This window comes from Gobio gobio (genome assembly GCF_949357685.1).
Source record: "Gobio gobio genome assembly, chromosome: 3".
Lineage (NCBI taxonomy): Eukaryota > Metazoa > Chordata > Actinopteri > Cypriniformes > Gobionidae > Gobio > Gobio gobio.
Window position 1 is genome coordinate 35488237 of NC_137099.1, and position 23186 is coordinate 35511422.

Here is a 23186-nt window from a genome sequence, read left to right on the forward strand (position 1 = left end):
GAATTAAAGCGGGGCAATCTAATATGGCCTGTGGGATATTTCGGGGGAAAAACTCCCAACTGCTGAAAACATGGTATTCGTTTATTTCTTTGGTATGATATTTCTATAATATTTTATTATCTACATCAGTTTTGTATTATATGCTACGGGGTCAGTACCTTTTTTTAAAAAAAAAAATTTGAAAGAGGATTCTTCACCAAGGAGAGGATGTTCACCAAGGCTGCATTTCACGAGTTCACACGTACATCAAATTAAATGGAGTAAAGATTATGCGTATTTGGCGTGCTGTCCGGGGGAGGGCTCCGGGCTCGCAATTTGGCCCGAACCCAGAGTATCCCCCCCATGATGAAAATAGTCTAGAACTAGACTGTATTTTATTATGGATTGTGTTGACGTCTAATGAGTTTATTAAATCAAAGTGAGGAGATGGGGTGGTGGAGGGATGCTAAAAATAAAAACGGTCAACGAAAGAAGGTGAATATGCTGTTTATATACACACACCTCTTATCGTTGATTAAATCCATTGGCTTGATATGCTCCACATGTGTTTAATTAGGTTTAATTATCTGAGGGTGCTCCACTTGGGTTTGATTAGGTTACATTATCTGGCATGCTCCATTGTTTAGATAGGTTTAATTATCTGGACGTGCTCCTCCCGAAATTAGTTACTAAAACGTCACTTATTTGATCAAAAATATAATATAAACAGTAATATTGTGAAACATTTTTGTATCAGTGTCTTTACTGTAACTTTTGGTCAGTTTGTTGCATATTTGCTGAATGAAAGTATTAATTTATATAAAAAAAGTAGTTTGTAGATTGCATATTTAATTATGTATGGCATTAAGCATTTGTGCAAATGCATGAATCCCGTTGAAACTAAATCTATGGGCCCTATCGCACGACGTAAGTGTTTTTTGCTAGTTTCGGCCACACACAGTTTTCATTTTCGTGTCCAGCACCACGTTGTTTAAATAGCAAATGCATTTGCGTCCATGGGCTATTTTGAGGCAACTGAAATAGTCTGTGCCACTGACCAACTAAAACCTGGTCTAAAGTCAATGCCGCAGTATTTTTTGTGTTATTTAAAGGGCGCGTTAGTAATATGCGCCTATAGGCGGGTCCACAATGCGCGTACACTCTGCTTATTACACACAGGGATGCGCAGCAGCACACAAACATTTTTAAATATGAAAATTTAAGGATTAAAATGTAAAATATTATTATTGTGTTTACATAAATATAAAAATGCCTACATGTCATAATGGGTAGTCATTGCATGTATCAGAATTAGCCAACCTATTTGCAGTAATGACGAGCAAGCAGGCGTCATTGCACAAGCACAAGCAGATCCGTTTCCTCGCTAGCAAGAGAAGTGTTCAGTTTTGTAAATAGCCATGTAAATAGCGAATCCACCATGGCGCGAGCACAACTGCGTTGGAAGATGAGACTCTGATTGGTTTATTGCACGTTACACCCAAAACACACCCATTACTCATTAAGAGAATTGGGACAACGCTTTTAGACAGTTTTTTCGTTTGTCGTTAAACTACTAGCAAAAGTGGATTCGGACACGCCCTAAGTGCACTTGCTCCGTGCACTTTAAACCATGCGCTTAGATCATTAAAATCGGCCCTACGAGTGACTCTTTTCCCAAGGCAACTCAATTAATTTTCCCACTTTGACGTTTGTCAGAGAGGCTCACAGCAAAATGGCAATATATAAGGAAAACATTTTAGTGGCAAAAAAGTTCATTTCAAAATTGTTTCCTCTGAAAAAGTATTAGATAAATATAATGCACTAATAATAATTTTATGCTGTCAGAGTTTGACTGAGCAGCAGGCCTGTAAATTGAAACGAGCCCAACACTTGATGTCATCTAACCTTTAACATCCATGGAGCCTTTCCAATGCACAAAAGGTTCTTAAAGTAGAAAACAGTTCTTGAGATCATTAAAATGTTCTTCACACTAAGAAAATGAATGGTTCTTTTTAGAACTGATGGCCTAACTTTGTGTTCATGTTCAGTTGCTTCCAGAGGCATATTAAATCTACTGAAGTTATCCAGGTCCGACCAATGAGTGGGTTTCTCGCTCTCTCTTTTTTGTTTTGATTAATATTCCCTATTTATTTAATGTGCAAAGTAAAAAAAATAAGGTATCTGGTGACTGAAATCAGTAAATTACTCCCAATATTGGTTATTGAAGAAGCTAACATTGATTCTGGGTTATGTCCAAAAGCACATGTTTTTTTGTATGCTCGTTTTGTGATTAGGCTTCATCAAGGTTTAACAAATCAAATATTATTTGCTTGCATGCATAAGGTGCCATTTCGACCTAAAATGAATTTGACACCTCTGGACAACCGGGTTGTTAAAAATTCCGCATGGGTTTACCTAATTTCATATAGGTGCTTTGTTCCTTCCTTAATTCTTTCTTCTTTTTTATATACAGTTTGTACAGGATAAAAACCAGTACGTATACGGAGAGTCCCCACAAAGATAGTGAACCAGGCGTGTGTGTGTGTGTTTGTGTGTGTGTGTGTGTATGTAGGACTCTACCTATGCTGAGCTGGATGACTTGAGAGAGAACAGGAGTTACACTGTGGAGTTGCAGGCAGTTTCATACTGGGGTCAAGTCCCCCTCAAGAGCTCCAAGGCCATTCTTCAGTTTACTACAAGCCAAAGACAATCTGGTACAAAACTATTTAATTGCTGTACATTTTTACTTGATACATAACAGCACTCATTTGGGTGTTGTGAAATACTGTGAAAACAGCTGTAAATGTTTTGAATTTGTAACGTTATACTTCTCCCCCATATTTGATGTCATTCAGATTTGGAAGCCACAGTCAGCCCGGTCTTTATAAAACCCCAGTCAGATCTATTAGACGTGGGCACTCCGTTCTATCAAGATGGACAGCTTCAGGTCCGGGTTTACTGGAAAAAGAAAGGTATGACATATGCAATAGACCACGTCTTTCATCTAGGAAGCAGTCCTGTTCTGTTACTGTGCTGGATGTCTTTCTTTCTCTCACAGATATGCTTTGTAATTATGTAAACATTGTGCTTATTAAAGAGTTAAGAACCGGAATATGTGTAATTAAATGAAGAACAATAGCTCTTTGTTTGGCAAGAGATAAGAAGTACTATTGAAGTAAGTGTGGACCTGTTTGTGTGCTAACATGAGCAGATGAGGCATGTCTCAGCTTAACTTTGCATGCTGCAAATTACATTTAAACTGTTTCGTTCTGTCAGTGAGTGATGAGTTAATCCTACATTAAACTCTCAAATTAAAACTGTCATAGAACCGAAAACATTTCATTCACACCAAGCCATGCAAAATCTTCTCATTGACCTCTACGAGGATGCTTTTTCATTTTTTTTGTATTTCAATAACTTAAGACTCACACTGGCCACATGTCAAATCCCTTAATCTCTCTAATGGATGTTCCACAGATTTATCTCATACTGATCTGTCTGGCACATTATCAAGATTGCTTTGCTTTGCATATTTTGCTTGGTTTTGCATATTCTCTGGATGCATAGAAAGATTTCTGTAGAAATCAGCTTTCACTGAGCACTGATTACTTGTAAGCTCTTTAATGAATTATTACTGATGTTTATCAGTGAACCCTTAACCGTTCATTAGGCTAACTGATAGAGACAAGAAAAGATTTTGTTTAATTACAATGGAAGGCTTATCCAAGCTTTTAAATATTTATGACCAGCATGGTCACACTTTATATTAGTGGTCTTTAACTTGTATGTACTTGCATCAAATATTGTGTTTATGTTGTATTGGGACATTTGCTGCTACTGAGGTGGTATACAGGTTAGGGACAGGTTTGGTGGTATACTTCAGGTACAGATGTAATTACATAATTACTAATATACTAAGTACAATGTAAAACTATGTATGTACATAATAAGTACATTGTATCAAATGGAACCAAAAGCATAACTTCAGAAGTATTGAAAGCGATCGTTCACCCAAAAATGTAAGTTCTGACATAATTTACTCACTATTATGTTGTTACCAGAAAGACTTTTTTTTCTGCAGAAGATATTTTGATTTTTAGATTTTTTTGGCTGTTTTTGCTCATACTATGAAAGCCAAAAACAACACTGCTGGTTTTCACTGCTCTATCTCTCTCTCTCTCACATTATGACATTTTTCTAAATATTTTCTTTTGTATTTTACAATAGAAAGGAATGCATACATTTTTGGAATGACATGGGGATGAGTAAATTACAAAATTTTGGGGTGAAATGCAGTATCATACAAGAAAGATTGCTGATATTCAGTACACCAGAACAATTGGATGTGTGAAATTGCTGAGCTATAGATAAGTAACACTTCTATAAACAACAAATTAATATCAAATAACTTATTTTTCAGACAAAAGTCAAAATTTGGCCAGTTAGTTCATATAATCCTTCTCAGCAAACCCGTAAAAATCGTTCCAACCAAAAGCAAAGCATCAATGTGTGTCACCAAGCAACGCACAGACTGGAAGCCGCGCTGCAACTATGCGAGTGGAGCGAATCGACAGAAACTTTCCGTTCCCCACTCAAAGTGCTCCATAATCACATTTCGGAATCTGACATTTCATATTTAGCTGTCTCTCCTTTTCAGATCCCACTGTGAATCGTTACCGCGTGCAGTGGTCTCCGGAATTCTGCAGTCACAATGGATCCAGAACCCAGGAGAAGCTTATCACCCAGGTAACCAGTCAGGAATGTGTCTTCCGTCCTCCCTACAGGTGCGAGGCCACATTCTGACAGCTCATACATAAGATGAATTTCCAGGGAGAGTGTTCGTGTGGTGTTCATTGATCATTCATGGCGCATAACTCTCCATTTGGAGGCACATCCCAATTCCAGAAAGATTTCTTTAATAAACTGCTGAGAAATATGGGTCAAAGTATTCTTTTAAACATCTTTAATATTTAGATTTTCATCGATGTAATTGTGTCTTTTACAAAATAAGAAATCGTGTTAAAATCTATGACACATTGAAAAAGGGGGAAATATCTTTATCAGCATGAAAATTAATCATTCTTGACATATAGAAAACATGAACTATGCATTTTCCCACTGTGGCCCACAGCTATGCTGGATGTGGTGATAGGTGATCAGTCATCATATTTCTCCTTGAATTCTTTTCAGTGGAGTTGGCCATATTTTGACCATATTTTTATTTTCATATCACTGAACAGGAGAATTTTGCTAGCCTCCCTGGTCTTCAGTTCTCTTGCAAGTATAAGGTGATCATCCAGCCTGTCGGAACAAAGAGTCGAGCTCAGGCGGAAAGCACAACCTTCTACACCCCGTCCTGTGCTACCATCCAGAGCAAGAGCCCCAAACCCATCCCCTGCTCCACAGTCTCAGGTGAATCTGAGATTTAAAAGAATATGATTGTATTTCTAAAATTGTATTGCTGACTGTATTGCTATAAAGGGGCATACATTTTTGGTCAAGATCTTGTATTATATACAGGGCCTAAAACAAACTTTTTGCCACACCTGCCAATGGCTATATAAATATTTTAAATATTTTTTACCAGCCATGAATGACACCAAAGTGAAAATAAACAATTATATTTTCAAATGTAATACCATAGCTACTAGTAAACAGTCAGCAATAAAATAAGAACAAATAATCAAATTACAAGCAAAAGCACAAATAATTGTATAACAAAGAGACAAATTGAATAAACAGTACTTTTCAGGTTTTTCAGGTAGACTGACAGTAGTTTTCAGGTACAGAAATTTAACAAAGTAAGCAAATGTAAAATAACGCTATATAGTCTCCACTGTATAAATTAAACATCCTTAATAATTAATCCTTATTACAGTTATTAAGATTAAAGTTATTCAGTCAAGAGCAGTGAGTGATTTATTTGTCCTTTGTTGTTTTATTAACATTAAAAACACAGACAGTAGGAATATTAGTCTGCTGTCATTTTAAGAGCGAATGCACAGATCTAATATACTGACAACTTACACATGCGTTTACTCCCTCGACTGTTTACGTTTACATACAACATAACTGACTATGTTTACAGAGATTTTGACATAATTTTGTGTGAATTTGTCTGCTCAAGTGCAAGAAGACGTGAAAGATGTGAAAAATTTTCCACACAGCGCGCAAATAACAAAATGAGCTGCCTTTCGCGTTATCTTGCGGTTATATTTAAATTGGCAAGGCTTAAACTTTCATGATGAAGAAGCGCTGGCTCGTCAGCTGTCCCGAGCGTCATTCACGCTTTTTCACATTTGTTCACGTTCATGCATTTTTAGCATTCATAAAAATGTTACAGACAAACACCGAACTTGAAGTCCAGTCTTGGCATATAATCGTTCAATGACACCGTTTCATATACTAAGTATTCATTTTAGGCCCAGTATATATATAATATATCAATGTATCTGCATATTTCTAAATGTTGGTTGAACCACATTCATTTTTATATATTAAGAAGCAGTGAGGCAGTTTTGTTAAAATATTTCGTTTTCTAAGAAACAATAAAAGATTATATCATAATCTACTTATATTATGTCACTTACGTTTTGTGGCTGTGACATATTTCACTTTATGCACCCAAACCCAATCTCAAAATGAATATCAATACAGAAAAAATCACTTATAGTTAGTAAGTTCATACAGTATAATCGTTCTCAGCTAACCCATAGAAGTAGTTCCAAACGAAAGCAAAGCATCAAGGTGGAATCACTTGTATTTGTATATGATTTCATGTTTTTTATATGATTCTTTGTTTTCTCAAATCAGCAGTGGTTCTTCCAAAGGTCCTGGTCAGGGCAGAGAACCTGACGGCAGCATTCTCGGTCTACATGGGGAACGTGACAGGCCTGTTCTCATGGGTGGTGGCCATGCCTCAATCGCCACAGCAGGTCACAGGATATCAGGTCACATGGGCAGAGGTCATCACAGAGAGCCGCAGAAATAATCTGCCCAACAGCCTCATATCCCAGTCTCAGATCCTACCTCCAGTAAGTTACATTTATAACGATTGGTCACAAGCATTCATGTTATTATTATACATTTTATTTAAAGGCGCCTTTCATGGCACTCAAGGACACCTTACAAAGTCCACAAAAAAAAACAATTTCATCAAACAATAAAAACAATACAGAACTTACCACAATAACATTAAAATCACATAAAAGCCTGCCTAAACAAAATGAGTTTTAAGACGAGTTTTAAAAACTGGAAGACTTTTGCAAACTTCTACAGGAAGCAAGTTCCATAAATGAGGAGCGTGGAAGAACAAGTGTAAGTGCAGAATCCGATCTTAGAGTGCACATTTTGTACAACAGAAGTAATATGTTCAGAAATGGAAGTTTTGGTAATAACTCGAGCAGCTGCATTTTGTACCAACTGTAATTTATGAAGAGATTTGGAAGGAAGCCCATAAAACAAGGCATTACAATAGTCAATTTGTGATGTTACAAGAGCATGCACAAGAGTAGCAGTACTCTTGAGTGAAAGAACAGGACGCAACGATTGATATTCCTAATATGATGGAATGCAGAACTGTTAAAATGGGCTTCAAAATACAGGGTACTGTCAAGGATGACACCCAAACTTTTAACCTGATTAGACAGAGGAACAGAGCAGTTATTTATTGTAACCGATTAAATGTTTGACCCAATGAGAAGAATTTCTGTTTTACTATTATTCAGCTTGAGGAAATTACCTGAAAAACTAATTTTTAATTCATCTAAGCATTCAAAAAGAGCAGAAGGGGGAAACTTTGAGGAAGGTTTAGAAGACAGATAAAGCTGGGTGTCATCAGCATAACAATGAAATTGGATGCCATATTTCCTGAAAATGGTGACAATTGGTAAAAGATAAATGATAAACAAAAGAGGTCCCAAAACAGAACCCTGAGGAACACCAGATAAAACATAAGTGGGTTTTGATTTAAACTGTTTAAGTTGTACAAATTGAAAGTGGTCTTTAAGATAAGAACAAAACCAACTTAAAGCCATACCAGTAATTCCAATAGATTCCAATCTGCTTAAAAGTATAGTGTGAGAAATGGTATCAAATGCTGCACTAAGATCGAGAAGTACAAGTATCGATAAAAGACCAGAATCAGCAGCTAATAGATCATTGGAGATCTTTACTAGTGCAGTCTCAACACTATGATAAGAACGGAACCCTGATTGGAACCGCTCATATAAACCATTAGAAGATAGATGTTCATGGAGCTGGAGAGCCACAATTTTTTCAAGAATTTTTGACAAAAACGACAAATTAGAAATGGGACGAAAATTATCCAAAGTCCCGGGTTTCTTAAGAATGGGTGTTATCACAGCAGTTTTAAATGGAGTAGGGACAGTACCAGAAATAAGTATGTATGATATCTGTAATTAAAGAGGAAAGAAAAGGTAAACCAGCTTTAACCAAATGAGTAGGTAATGGGTCCAGTTGGCACGTAACAGATTTAGATTTTTGAACAATAGAACAAATTTCCTCGGCCATTGGAATAGAAAATGAAGATAACGAAAATGGCATGGGACTTAAATTAAATACGTTGCAATTAGAGTTAGGTGGAACCAATCGCTGATGAATATGTTCTATTTTCCTGTTAAAAGAGAGCATGAATGCTTCACACAACTCTGTAGAGTACATATGAGAGTTAGAACAATCAGGTGGCTTTAAAATAGTGTTAACCATAGAGATTTTGTATTTCCCACACCAGACCAAATTAAACTATATAATCTGATTTCGCAGTAGAAAGCGCAGTCTTATAAACTTGCATGTGGTCAGCATTTATGAACTTGAAGTCCAGTCTTGGCATATAATCGTTCAAGTCGACGACCCTTGACTTTTAGTTGACGGAGTTCAGATGTAAACCAGGGTGCCGAGTTGACAAACGAAACAGTCCTGGTTTTCAGTGGAGCACAAGTGTCAAGGATCGTTTGAAGACTATCATTATAATGCTGGACTAAATCATCATGTGCAATGTTTCCTGGCATGGGATCCTGGTCGACCAGGATATGTTTTGCTTTGGGCTAGCGTGCAGGTCCAGCAGCTAGAATTCATACTGAATTTAATTCTAAACTTAATTATGTTCTAAACTTAGTTCATACTGTTCTTGTAACATGTGGTTGCTGTAGTAAATGCATAATGATGGAGATAAACAAATAAACCGTCTTTAATAAAACAAACGGAACATTTAGGATATCACAAGGATAAATATTACTTAGCAAAACCACATAGAACTGAAACAAGACCGAACACTGAACAAAGGAAACGACGGGCTTATAAACACAGGGAGTAATCAAGAAAAAACAGAACAAAGGGAACAGGAAACAATGAGAAACAAACCAAAACAAGACCTAAACGTGACAGTGAAATGTGAAACTGGTTTCCATATATTAACTTAGACACTTAAATTTGATAACTAAGCCATATATGTATTGTATTTTATTTCTTTCTCAGACTCAAATGGTCTTGCTTAACTAAAAAAAAATATTCTCTTTCCTCACAAACAGGAGCGTAATATCCTGGTAGTTTCCGGTCTTCAGTTGGCATCTCTCTACAGGCTTGAGGTGCAGGTGATCACTACGGGAGGACAAGGCCCAGCAACCTCCAGAACCTTTCAGACACCAGCTCACAGCAGGCCAGTCCTGCACTACAGTAAGATCTTAAAAAAACCTTTACACTATTTTCGTACCACATCACTTACTATTTAAAAAATAGCGTAATCGCTCTTACTTATTGCAAGAAAAACTGCAGCCCAACCCTTAAATCTTAATAAGAGAGAGCTGAAAAGACATTCTTGTTCATCGGAAGGAAAAGGTCAGGGGGCATATGAGAGGTCAAATGTCTTGTGCAAGTTGCCCCAGCTCTTGATGTGGAGGTCAACCAATAAATCATGTAATTGAGATGAATTGCTTTTCCTCTCCTGACTCTAGTGTATATTTAACTTTGCAGAACCCAGGATTAAGAAACACCATCTAAGGTCGGTGATAGAACGGCACTGAAGACCACACTGCAATGAATCATCCTGGACCAGAACTGACTCCTCAGGAACACAGAGTATCAGAAGAACCAAAGAACAGTTAATTGCAAATCGCGTTTCAGCCTGAGTCAGTCAGCTGCCTCATAACTCATCATTGGAACCTGCTGTAATCTGAAGATCAAATTGTGATTGACGTTATGATATTTAAAGACCCAGTAATTTCCTGTGGGGGGGATTGGCTTCCACAAACTAATTAGTATTGAATTTGCAACAAAGACTTGGGCATCAATAGCAAAAGCCATAGGATAAAAACAATGCAAGTGAAAATACGGAAGAAAAAAATATGTTAAACTGTAACTGTGGTTATATGCCATACAGTTATAAAAACATGCTTTGAATTACACCCTCCCAAAAAAAAAAGAAAAAAAAAAAGACTTTCTGGTTACACTCACCTAAGCGCTGCAAATGGAGCCTCTTTAATCCAATATTGCATGATGACTAATTTGGTTAACTTGTAAATAAGCCTGACTCAATACAACTGTTTGTGGTTTTGCATGTGTTCGTTAAGCATGGAATTTTACTGTTTGTATCCCCATTGTGTCAATAGCAACAAATGAGGAATCAATGAAAAGTAATCCAGCTCTTTAAAAGGAAAATGCCATGTAATTTTATGAGGGTGTTGTGTGGTGCGTGCTCAATATGCTGTAGAGATATTTGTTTGCAGTCATGTAATTCCTGTATATAATGTATGTTTTTTATTTATTTATGTATGCAATACAAATGTGTTATGTGGATTTGTAACTGCGTGTGAGTGCATGAATGTGTGTATGTGTGTGTGCGGGTTCCCCCAGCATCATTCACAAACTGACAAACCCTTGCAAGGAGATTTTGTATAAATATATTTGTAAATTCCCATGGATAATGAATATTAATGTACATATTTTATATGAATAAAGATGTTAAACCTTGTTTCCCTTTACCATACTGGTTGTGTGTTTTGTAACAATGCTACCAGAGTGAATAGGAAATGAAATGGGAATCAACTGTGTTATCTAAATCTATCATGCCACACAAGCAACATTCACTCAAGTAATCTATATTTAAAATGCACAAAAAAATCGATATAAATATACACATACATTTCATGCCCATGCCATTTTACAACTAAAACACTACAAAACAGTCAAGGCAAGGAACCTTTCCACCCCTTGACAATAACAATATACTTATATAACTGTGTTTATTTTTCATTTCGATGCAAATGTACACACTACTTTGAAAAAAAAAAAAAAAAAATCCAGATTAAGAGTAATGAGATGTTCTGTTGATGCTGCTACATTGTGTTCTGCTTCTATTTCTGTTGTGGTTCAGTGTATGTGTGAAAACAAAGCATTCATAAAGCCCTAAACTCAAGGGATAAGTGCGTGGTTACTCAAACATACACATATGCATGCAGGCAACTCTACCCTTGTAGCTCTGTGGTCAATTTGATTAGAATTCAAGTCCACATCTGGCCCTTATGTCACAACAGAAATGTGTGTGTGTTCTGTTTGTTATATGGAATATTGATTTGCCTTGTTGTCATTACCTCTTCACGAAATGTCTAAGCAATAAGACAGGAGACAACAAGTGCAGGAGACAACAATATTAATTTGTGTTGCTCCTCAATGAGATTGTATGCAATTTTGTACATTCACTAGCCTACCATATATTGCGGATTTCACATACTACAATGCACCACCAGTAAATGTTTAAGCAGTATCAAACGAGCAGGTCTGTTATTGCCCTGTATTCCTTTACTAAAAAAATAAGTTTATTTAAGTGCGTTATTCAAATGTATCATTTAGGACACTCTAGAGCTATTTTGCATTAAGTGGAAGGACAGCATTACTGCATTCAGAAAGTCCTTACAAACTGTATGATCTTTTTTACTTTTCGACTTTCTTAGAAGAAAACAAATACAACTCAAGGTATTTATTTGATACAGTGGCTAAATTAATGAGAAATAAGTTTGAACGCTTCGAAACAGCACAGAAGTAATGACGTTATGAATTTCTTTACTTGCAAGATTGATCCTATCAGAGAGAAAATTATAACCATGCACCAATTAACTTCAGTATCGCATTAGACGTTGTGGTATAGATCCATTTATTCTTTGCTATAGGATCGGAGGAAGAACTGTCTAAATTTGTTAAATCATCAAAATCAACAACATGTAGTATGTTAGACCCTATACCGACAAAGCTACTGAAAGAGATGCTTCCAGAAGTCATAGATCCTGTTCTCAATACTATTAATTCAACATTGTTATTAGGATAGATACCAAAAACTTTCAAGCTGACTATTATTAAACATCTCATTAACGAATCAGTCGTGTCAGTGTAAAGAAAACAACAACAAAAAACAAGAGAACAAATGTTTAAAAGTCTTGGGGGTTTTGTACTAATTATTAGCACTCTTGGAACACTTCTCAGCCAATCAAATTTGAGAACAGGAACTACTGTAACTGTTCTTAGCCTATAATGTGTTTAGATTGTCGCTGACATGAGATGCCCAGGTTTACCATAAAAGTAGATGGTATAACCAGCTTTACCATTAGGCCAGTCTTGACCAGCATGGAAATTCGTATTGGTCTAAGTTGTTTCAGCAGGGATTTACACAGCATCAGGCTATATCATATGATGGATATTACATGTGGCTTGTTTGGATGGTGGGGTATGACTTCCATATGTAGTAGTACCTTGCATGTCATATGTGTGTATGTGTGTGTGCCTGGTTTAAGATGAGACGTTGACATGTTTATGGTTAGACGTTAAATAGTTCTTTATAAGAAAATTAAATGTGTATATTATCTGACTGAACTCCCTGAAGGAGTGTCTGAAAAGTTGTTGTTTAGTCAGATAATGAGGCACATCAGTATCCACCTCATTGTTTAAAGAAATCATTCTCTTGTCAATGACGCCTCAATGGATTCAGTTAAGTAGAAAATATTGCTAGTTGTTTGAATCCAGGCCTAATGTTAGTATGACTGATATAAAGGCCGTCTGAATAAATCGATGGAGCTCTGCATGTTGCATCTGGAGCGCAGTGAGAACATTAGAGAATGAAATGGCCCGGTTGGAAGTGTCTTCTTGCTTCCTTGCTGAAGTGTTGTACTGAGCCTCAGGATTTATGAGTGCTCCTGGACTCTGGTGACCCAGAGTGGGGGCTGGAGAGTTTAGGAAGACTCGATCCGCTTGCAACACATTTATTATGCTCCAGAGAATGGCCAGAGAATTGTACAGAGAGAGTGTGAGAGAAAGGCAGACTAAAAGGGAAGCAGCATCAGGAAGAAGGAAACCTAGAGGGGAGAGAAGCAAAGGAACCAAAGGGGAGAAGAGGCAAAAGAGGGACAACGAGAGAAGGAGAGAATAGATGACTTCGGGGACTGAAAGTGTGAGCAGATGAAATATGTATCAAAATACTTCACACTTTTTAAGCCAGAGGGAGATATGATATTTCCTCCTCCCACTTTCCCATGAGCCTCCCAGACAAGTTGCCTCACAACTGGCCAATCCCATAAGAAACATTTTCAAAAAAGATTGCACTCTGGCCTGTGTTCTCACTTACACAATTACAGCTTCAATTCCTGCATAATGGGTATCTGACAAGTAGCTTATAGCTTTGAATCTGAAAAAGTACTAACTCTTCAGAAATTAGCTTCAACAATGAAACTTGGGTCAGTGAGGTTTTTTTAAGACAAAAAAGCGTTTTTTCTTTTCAATAATTTAATATTTTTCTTCATTCTTCATTGTAGGCTATGTATGAATTGCAAGCTTAATGTATTTTTAATAAATTAATAAGTAAGACTAAATCTGCCTTGAAATGTCAAAATCACGGATGAGTCAAGGTTGAATCACTGCTAAATTTTGTTTCACGTTAGCAATTGAAATCAACATGCGCCATTGTTTCAATGTCTTACTATTATCACAGGTCTATTTTGTTAACCTTTTAACAATAATTTAGCGTTAAACATTATTATTAAACTTTTTGCAACATTTTGCATTCAGTTTTTACAACATTGAAACATCAACTGACATAAGGATGAGAGTCACATCACTGGTTCACTTGTTTTTATTTAGCAATTTCTCACAAATTTTATAACAGACTTTTTTGGTTCTCCTTGAACTCTCAAATACTGTTTTATTCATCAATGATAGATTTATTAGGGGTTTTATTCAATCCAACCTCTTTATATTGATTTTGAAATCCCTCTGATGCATTTCATAATCAGTTTATGTTCAAATGAATCTACAAATTTCATAGTGCAGTGGAGGGAGACATTTTATAGCTTGTTTGTTTGCAAAGAGCTGCTTTGATTACTCAATATTTATTACGATTGGAGCTGCAAATCTCTGGGACCCACAAGAAGAAGAAAGGCTCAGGGAGTTGAATGACAGTCATTTCTCAGAGCAAGAGCTATTTTGCACATTGGACTGAAAAGACGGCACATACAGCTCATGGATTAATTGAGCGACTTCCCTCAAGGGCATTGAAAATTTGGCATTCATAAGTGTTTAAACCCTGAATGTGTGAGAAATGTGACTGCATATCACCACAGATGAAACAGAATTTGAACATCCGGTTTGAACACTTTCTTCAACATCAAGTTTATTTATTTTTTATTCATTTTGGCAACATTTCAAAGTGCATATTTTTAAAGGTTCAGTGTGTTCTTCCAAACGTCACAATATAGTTATTTCGTTTCAGAAGATAATAGGCATACAGGTGAGTGCTGTCAGAATATAGCATTATTAAAATATGGGGTTCAAAGGATAATTCTTCTTGTATTCTCTGCACTTGAAATGAAAATGAGTCTTCCGCATTCAGTACGCTTTTGTAATGACAGGACCTTTGAATTGGACCTTTAAATAAGATTTAATAAAAATTGCTTAAATGATAATGAATTCAAAGTAATGCAATTGTCCAGTCTAATCTAATAGGATGCGCTCTGGATCGTAAAGTGGGTCTTGCTGTACTCTAGGGAGAGACCTTTTGACCATTACTGCAATGTGGTTTTTGTCCAATAATGGGGACATATGAGAAAGCGGGGACATAGACAAATGAGAAAACATCTTAGATAGTGTGTGTCCTACATGGATTTACTACATCGTATGCATTTGTTTGCTATGCTAAGCATCTATTTAGATTACTTGAGTGTGCGCAAAAGTGCCTGTGTTTTGTGTCGGTGAGAATAGTGAACAGATGTGCAGTTATTACTATAAATTTTATGGCACATGGCTGATGCTGGTTTCTCCCATCAGCACCTAGTACAGGGAGCCATTACTTTAGCGCTGTATATTTGATACTATCCCATATCAGTCACAGAGGATTTTATTACAGAGAAATGTTCACTCCATTAAAAAAGGCGATGTGGCAATGTTACAAGCGATGTTTAAGAGAAGCCTCCTGAGATAAAGAGATTATAGCCCCATATGGACATCTGGAGGCCTTGATTTCTTCTTTTCCATGCGGATTAGTGTTTTGAAACTTTGTTTTTGTGGAGCACAGCGCTGCATTGCGGCTGCTTTTGTTTGTCAGGCTCCTTTGAGGCTTTTTCCCCATCCAAATCCTGTTTAATATGGATTATGCATGTTGTCTGCACTGGGATTACTGGGGATGAGTTTCATAACAAAATAGCAGCAAAACAGGATATTTTTGTCTCCTGCATTATAGGCACCGCATGAAGTCTATTTGAGTTAAATAGCTGATTTGTGATATTAAAAAGGTGGCTGACTGGACTAGTGCTAGAGCTGACAGCAAAACAGAGCACTGCATAATTTTTTTAACAATACAGTTCTACCCTTTTGTTAGCCTGAAGCGAAAATTCAGCTGACTGAGTGAATTTACACACTCATTTAAGAGATCCACTATGACAAAGTACCAGATTAGTGCCTGTGTTTTTCTACATCTCTTCGAGGATTATCTCATCACAGCAAATTAACTGGAATGTTTTCATTCACATTTTGAATTATTTATGTTCCAAAGACAGTTCCCATGGCAACGTCTTGTTGTATTCCACCGGTGATACATTAATCACCAACCCAGGCTCACTGGACAAAAACGTGCCTGTGGCGACATTTCTGTAAAATTATATTACACTGCTTCATGCACATTTCACAACACTCTCAAAGAGAAATACCCAGTGAGTGGCACTAAAAATGTGTTAAGTTATATACGCAACAGAAACATGAATCTGGCAATGATTTATTATGTTGGTTGTATGTATTGCAACAGTTCAGAAATAAAAAGTACAGTGAGTGATGCTTAAAGGTCAATCACAGTGCTGGGCAACTCTGGCCTTCGAGATCCACTTTTCTGCAGACTTTAGCTCCAACCCTGATCAAGCTCATATGCCTAGCTGTGCTGATAACACCTAGTTGACTAAACACCTCTTAAAATTAGCATCCACAGGATGATTTCAAAATCCAGACATTTTTAGAGACAGGAGAAGAGATATTCTGATGATTACTGTGTAGAGGATTCTCCAAACTCAAAGGGACTTGTAGTTTTTTAATCCAACATAAACTGTGGCTCGTAAACATATGTGATTATTTCACCTCACGGTGTCAGTGCTCATCTAAATAGTGACCCCGGCACTGCAGTGAGTGTGAGACCTGATGAATAAGATTAAGACAGAATTAACATATTCATTTATTTGTATTAAATATTTTTGTCATTATTCTGTATTATCTTTCATAAAAAATTATTTTAATGTATGTAACTCACACATTTATGCCGAAATTCTTAATCAATATTCAAAGTCGCTCTGTCGTTACTGTTTAAGCTTAATGAATGTTTAACATTGTTCAGTTTATTTATGGCAGCGCATTCATTCATCAATTTTAATACTGCTCTTAAGAAAATTAACCATGATTTTACTACAAAACCAAAAAAAAAACATGGTTAGTTAAACCATGGTAACCACAAATCAACCATGGTTCCCTTTCAGTCATTCACTACATGTTACATCAGTTACATCAATCATTATTATTATTTGAGTTCTACAAAATGAGCCAATAGCATGACAATGCCATGGGGCTGCAAAATTTGCATAGCGCAACTCCGTTTCGGCATTTCTGGAGATTATATCTCCTCTCTAAAAGAGCTACACGTGGCATGTCTTTTTCAAGATGTCTCTCCCATGTGTTTCTGGGTGCGTTCGGCTGGTTAGTCAGTCTGACGGGCACGATCACTGTCTTGCGTGCTTGGGCCTCGTACATGCTGAAAGAGCGTTAGTGGATGACTCATTTTCTTCCTGCGGTAACATGACCATTGCAATGTTGCGATTGAGACTCTGTTGCCTTCGTCTAGGAGGTAGAGTCCCCTCTACCACATCCCAATCTATCTCCTCCACGAGAGGGGATACTCTGGCTGGTGGTCAGGGTGCTCTGATGGTCACGGTGTGGAACAATCAGATGAATCTTCCTTGGTCCACACCCCCCTCTAGCACATTGCAACCCGTGGTGTTGCCTGGTGAGGTCGCTGGTTCGTCCCATGGTGGGCCCAGCGTCTCATTCAGAGCGCCGGTGGATGACACCATGTCGATCGCCGCATCACAAGGTGGGCTGGATTCCTCCAAAGATGAGGATTCAGCTGTGCTGCCTCCTTCGGGAGTTCCAGCATTGCCCGAGTCTGATCCGGAGCTCACGGCCATGCTTGCCTGGGCAGCTGAGAGCATCGGGCTTTAGTGGAACCCTCCGCCATGTCCTGCACTCAAGGCTGGACGATTGGTTCTTGGGGGTGGCCCGTGCTGACAGCCCGCGTCTGCCTTGCATGCTATGCCCATCTTGCAGGTCCACCAGGTAAAGGTGCTCAGAAGCATGCACAAGGGCAATGCTGACCTTGCATTGATGCAGGAGTTGCAGCTGCAACCAACCTCGCCCTATGGGCAACGAAGAGTACTGCAAGCTCTCACGGTCAGGTGATGTTCACTTGCGTGGTCCAGGAGCATCATTTATGGCTCAACCTGGCAGATATGCGAGAGCCTGAGCGAACGAAGTTCCACGATTCTCCTATATCCTAGACTGGGCTCTTCGGTGGGGCTGTCGAGGACTTTGCCCAATAGTTCTCGACCGCACAGTAGCAGACTGAGGCGATAAAACATATTCTGCCCTGGCAGCCAGCTGCTGCCTCCACCCAGCCGCAGGCTATGCGATTCAGTTTGATTCAGTCTCTTCCCCACTTTCAGGGAGTCCGCTATACCATAGTGGGTGGCAATGCCCCTGTCATGTGTTAATGATAAACACCCTACTGGCGAAGGGTGCGATCGAGACCGAGATGAATTCCGGCTTCTACAGCCCCTACTTCATTGTACCCAAAAAGAGTGGTGGGTTACGACCAATCCTGGACCTGCGCGTCTTGAACCGAACCCTTCGCAGGCTTCCATTCAAGATGTTGACAGCCAAACAAATTTTTTTATTTGTTTGTTCCTCGGATTGTTTTGTAGCGATCAACCTGAAGGATGTGTACTTTCATGTCTCCATTCTTCCTTCGGCACAGACCATTTCTATGGTTTGCCTTCGAGATGCAGGTATACCAGTACACGGTTCTCCCATTCGGGTTAGCCCTGTCTCCTCGCGTCTTCTCAAAGTTGTTGAGGATCTCTTTTCTCGGTATGGAAATCGACTCGGTCGCCAAGTATGCGCAGCTTACGAGCGAGCGCACGCAGTCACTGCTGACTTGCCTGCGTCAATTCGAGAGCAAGAGTGCGGTTCCACTGAAGTTATTTCAGAGACTCCTGGGGCATATGGCACCCGCAGCTCATTCCGCTCAGACTGCTTTATATGACACTGTTTCAGCACTGGCTTTGCGATCGAGTCCGGAGATGGGCATGGTAACAGGGCACGCTCCGAGTGCCAGTCACCCCATGATCGAACCTCTCTTTTCTACGGGCCAGAGTGCCCTTAGACCGAGTTTCCAGGCATATTGTTGTAACAACAGATGCCTCTGCCACGGGCTGGGGTGCCATGTGCAATGGACATGCTGCCGTGGGCTCCTGGAAAGGACCCCAGTGCCTATAGCATGTAAATTGCCTCGAGTTGCTGGCCGTACATCTAGACCTGCACCGTTTCCGAGTACCTGCTGAAGGACAAACATGTACTGGTCCGTTCAGACAACAAGGCGACAGTAGCGCACATCAAGCACCAGGGTGGTCCAACACCTGACGGTTCAGCTGATTTGGGAACAGTTCAGCGATGCACAGGTAGATCTGTTTGCCTCCCACGACGATGCACTAGCGATCTCAGCGCAACATGACTTTGTGGAGTCAAAAAATGGTAGGACTGCACGACCTGGTCAGCAGGTTCCTTAGAGGAGCGAGGAGGATAAACCCACCTCGTCTTCTACAGATGCCCTTTTGGGACCTCCCAGTGGTTCTATCTGCCCTGCAGAGAGCTCCCTTTGAGCCACTGCAGTCCATTGAGCTTAAATTCCTTTCTATGAAGGCGGCACTCTTGATTACTTTGGATTACTTGATTACTTTTTGAGGAATTCAGAGGTCAGGTGGTGAACCTGCCAGCGCTGCCCCTAGAGGAGGCAGACCCAGCCTTGACGCTGCTCTGTCCATTACGCGCCCTTCGCGCTTGTGTAGACAGTGCGCAGACCAGCTCTTTTTCTGTTACAGAGGGCAGCAGAAAGGGAAGGCTCTCTCCAAGCAGAGGTTGTCTCACTGGATAGTGGACGCCATTGTCCTGGTAAATCAGGTTCAGGGCCTGCAATGCCCCCTAGGGGTAAAGGCACACTACACCAGGAGTGTAGCCTCCTCTTGGGCTTTCCCCTTCAGGGAACGAGGGTTACATATGTAACAGAGACGTTTTGCTAACCATAGTTTAACCATCGTATTTGTAGTAAAACTGTAATGGTAATCAATCCACCAAACAATACAAGGTCACTACATTTTTATGGTTATTTATCATTCAGATTAATTAAAAAATGTAAATTCAACAGGTATGAAATATGATCATTAGGATAAAAACACTGTTAATGGGAAGACGAGCACTGGACTGTGGCAGGTTAGTTGGGAAATAAATGTATTTATTATTCAGAATGCACATTTGGAAGTATATTTAAAGGAACATTTCAGCAGGTTGAAGATATGAGATGTAAACATCCTTAGTTTTGGAATGCATGATTACTATACACGAACGTACTCCTACATATTATTTTAAAAGGACTTTCATCCCGCCGTATCAGTCTCAGCCATGCTTTCCTCAATTCTTTTTGTGTCGGGAAATCATGAAAACTGAGGAAAGGATGTTTGGAATTAGAGCAGCCGGATCGCTGCAGTAACACGGCGAGAGGATTCAGGCATTTGATTGCGTTGTGATAGTACCGGAAGTAGCGATACACTGCTTCACTTACTGGAAATAGGAAGTGTGATAATTTAGAGGCACGTTTTTCCAATGTTGCTAATCATAACTGATGTTACTAACATGATTTGTTACATTTTTGTTGAGCTAATAAGAGTATGACAGTAACCATGGAACAACAACCTAAACGTTGTTTGGATTATTAAGTCGTTCAAACCGAAACGACAGCGCATTGTTCCTAGATGAGACTCCGTTCTGTGCCAGACAGCCATGTCGACAGCAATCAACTCTTGGTACGATCTCGACTCTTTATCCAGACTCTCCCGAATGATTGCCGACCTCGCTCACGGCCAAGAGGGAGATATATTTCCTCTGTGGGCATATCTGTGTATGTGTGAGAGCAAAAGTGAACATGCTTGTTTGCGTGTGTGGGTGTTGCTGACAGCCGGAGAGATGGCTGTTCTGATAGTGCTGATGAGGCACACATCGGCGCTTAATCAAAAGCAGAGGCAGTGGAATCACACTCCGGAGATGGGAGTCATAAATTTACAGTGAAACGCAGAGTGCAGCTTACAGTGCAACTCACGGTGCTGAAAGCACAGCGAAGGGCCCCTTACAACACCTTTAGAGCACTCTGAGTGTATTGTGCACTTGAGTGTGGAGTGCACTTACCACTTAACTGATGGAATTAATAATTCTCTCAAAGTAATGTACCGTAAATCGGCAGGCCATAAAAGTGGCCTGCCAATTTATACCTTGTTGGCAAGCTATTGTATACAAAACAGAAGCTTAAAATATGCCAAGTACAATATTCAGAGCTTTGAAATGATAGTTCAAGATCTTCAACACCCCACATAACATTTTACATAATAATACAACTGATGAGCACACTGGTTTCATAAACAGACATCTGGACTCCTCATGAACAGGCGTGATCACATTCCTGAACTCCAAGAGTAAAGTTGTGTTTAAATCATACCAAAAACATTTAATATGGCCCAGATTTTGGATCATTTTGTCAAAGGCCGCTAAACAGATTGATGTAGGCTTTGAAGGGCCATTGACGGGGAGGAACCACGACTGTGATTGACAATCGAGATGAGTCTCATTAAAAAGAGCTTGATGTCTGCTAAAAAAATCAATATTTAATCTAGGATTCTTTCCATAGGACCACAGACTCATATCTGAAGCGTCTTATAAAGAAACCCAGTCAATCAATCGTCTCTGTAATGTTTAATACACAATGTCCACAATCAACTGTTTAATGGCTTTAGTTGGTAAATATACAGTGACCTGATTTTATTGTACAAAGTTTTAATAATGTATTATAGACGCATATTGTATCTCAGAAAGCATAGATTTTCTGTATGAATGAATGTGTGAAGTATAGTTATGTCAGCTGATGGAGTTTGGACCAACCTTGAAAGCATTGATCCACAGGCCAATTTATTTTACAACCAACAAACAAGGCTGGAAATCAATTTTCAAACCAAATGATATGGAGATAAGTATTGATCGGTGGAGGTGTTGGTAGACACGAAGCACGGTATGAGGCAGCACACTGTGTGTGTGTGTGTGTGTGTGTGTGTGTGTGTGTGTGTTTGTGGGTGTTTCCATGGTAATGGAAAAGCTGAGGAATATGTGGAGCTGGAGTGAGTTATTTTGCCCTGAAGAACTTGAAAAATAAACTCAGGTGCCAGTTATCATTAAGTCTTTACCAGTAGGACACTGACATTTCATGGCTATTTCATGATGTCATGAATGTACTTGAATGTACCCGATAGTAATGTTAGGTTTCAATGGAGTTTAGACCATTTCAATTTAATAACACATTGATTAAATAGTACACTTTGATGTTATTAATGCTAAAAACAGTAAAACAACAATAAATGTGTCATTTCCATTTAATTATCTTAAAAGTGTGATTTACTTGTGTGTATTTATGTTCATACAATTTTTATTTTATGTTTATTAGCAATGTTATCAAGAGAATGTTAACACATTATACATAAATCAGAAATGAAAATGCTTATCTCTTTCAGAAAAAAAGAGGTTTTAATGTCTAAATAAATAAATCAATGATAAAAACATCCACAAGGTAAAAAGTGATCCTTTATTTAATAATAAAAAATTAAAATATAGTAAAAACAGTAATGCTGTGAAACATTATTGATTATATTATCAATGTCAACAGTTGTGCTGCTTAAAGCGTTAGTTAACCCAAAAATGAAAATTCTGTCATTAATTACTCACCCTCATGTCGTTGGACACCCGTAAGACCTCCGTTCATATTCGGAACACAAATGAAGATATTTTTGTTGAAAGCTGATGGCTGAGAAAGGCTTCAGATAGGCCTCCATTGGCATTCAGTACATTTTCACTCCCAAGACGCATAAAAGGCACTTAAAACGTCGTTACAAAGTCCATCTCACCACAGTGACTCTACAATAATTTTACGATGCGACGACAATAGTTTTTGTGCGCAAAAAAAAATCTAAAAAACACCTTTATCCAACTTGTTATTGTCTTCCGTGTGTGCGAGAATATGACGCAGATTCGGCGTTCGGACAGATGACCCAGAAGCGATTTGTTTACAAGCAGAGGAAGTGTCTAAGCTGTTGGATTCTACATTGATCGTGCTTTAGGTCTCGTCGTAGTTCTCAAAATGGGGCTTAAGTGTGCATTTAATGGATTCCCGAACGCTGGCGCTACGTCATATTCTCGCGCATGCGTCGTGGAGGCACACACGGAAGACAATAACAAGTTGGATAAAGGTGTTATTTAGATTTTTGTTGCGCACAAAAACTATTGTCGTCGCATCGTAAAATTATTTTAGAGCC

The 23186-nt window shown here is 38.7% G+C and overlaps 1 protein-coding gene across 2 annotated transcripts in view; it reads left to right on the plus strand.

Moving 5' to 3' along the window:
- anos1a (anosmin 1a) overlaps positions 1–10980 on the plus strand; it is a 28134-nt gene extending 17154 nt beyond the window's left edge. Inside the window, exons 8-14 of one of the 2 annotated variants that reach the window (XM_079811576.1) lie at positions 2552–2693; positions 2835–2951; positions 4637–4725; positions 5220–5391; positions 6796–7013; positions 9528–9672; positions 9970–10980. In XM_079811576.1, the coding sequence (XP_079667702.1) occupies positions 2552–2693; positions 2835–2951; positions 4637–4725; positions 5220–5391; positions 6796–7013; positions 9528–9672; positions 9970–10019 (933 nt within the window). In that variant the 3' untranslated portion in view covers positions 10020–10980. Of the gene's footprint in view, positions 1–2551; positions 2694–2834; positions 2952–4636; positions 4726–5219; positions 5392–6792; positions 7014–9527; positions 9673–9969 lie in introns of both variants that reach the window. The other variant, XM_079811575.1, reaches the window with a different exon arrangement.
- Positions 10981–23186: the final 12206 nt, after the last annotated feature.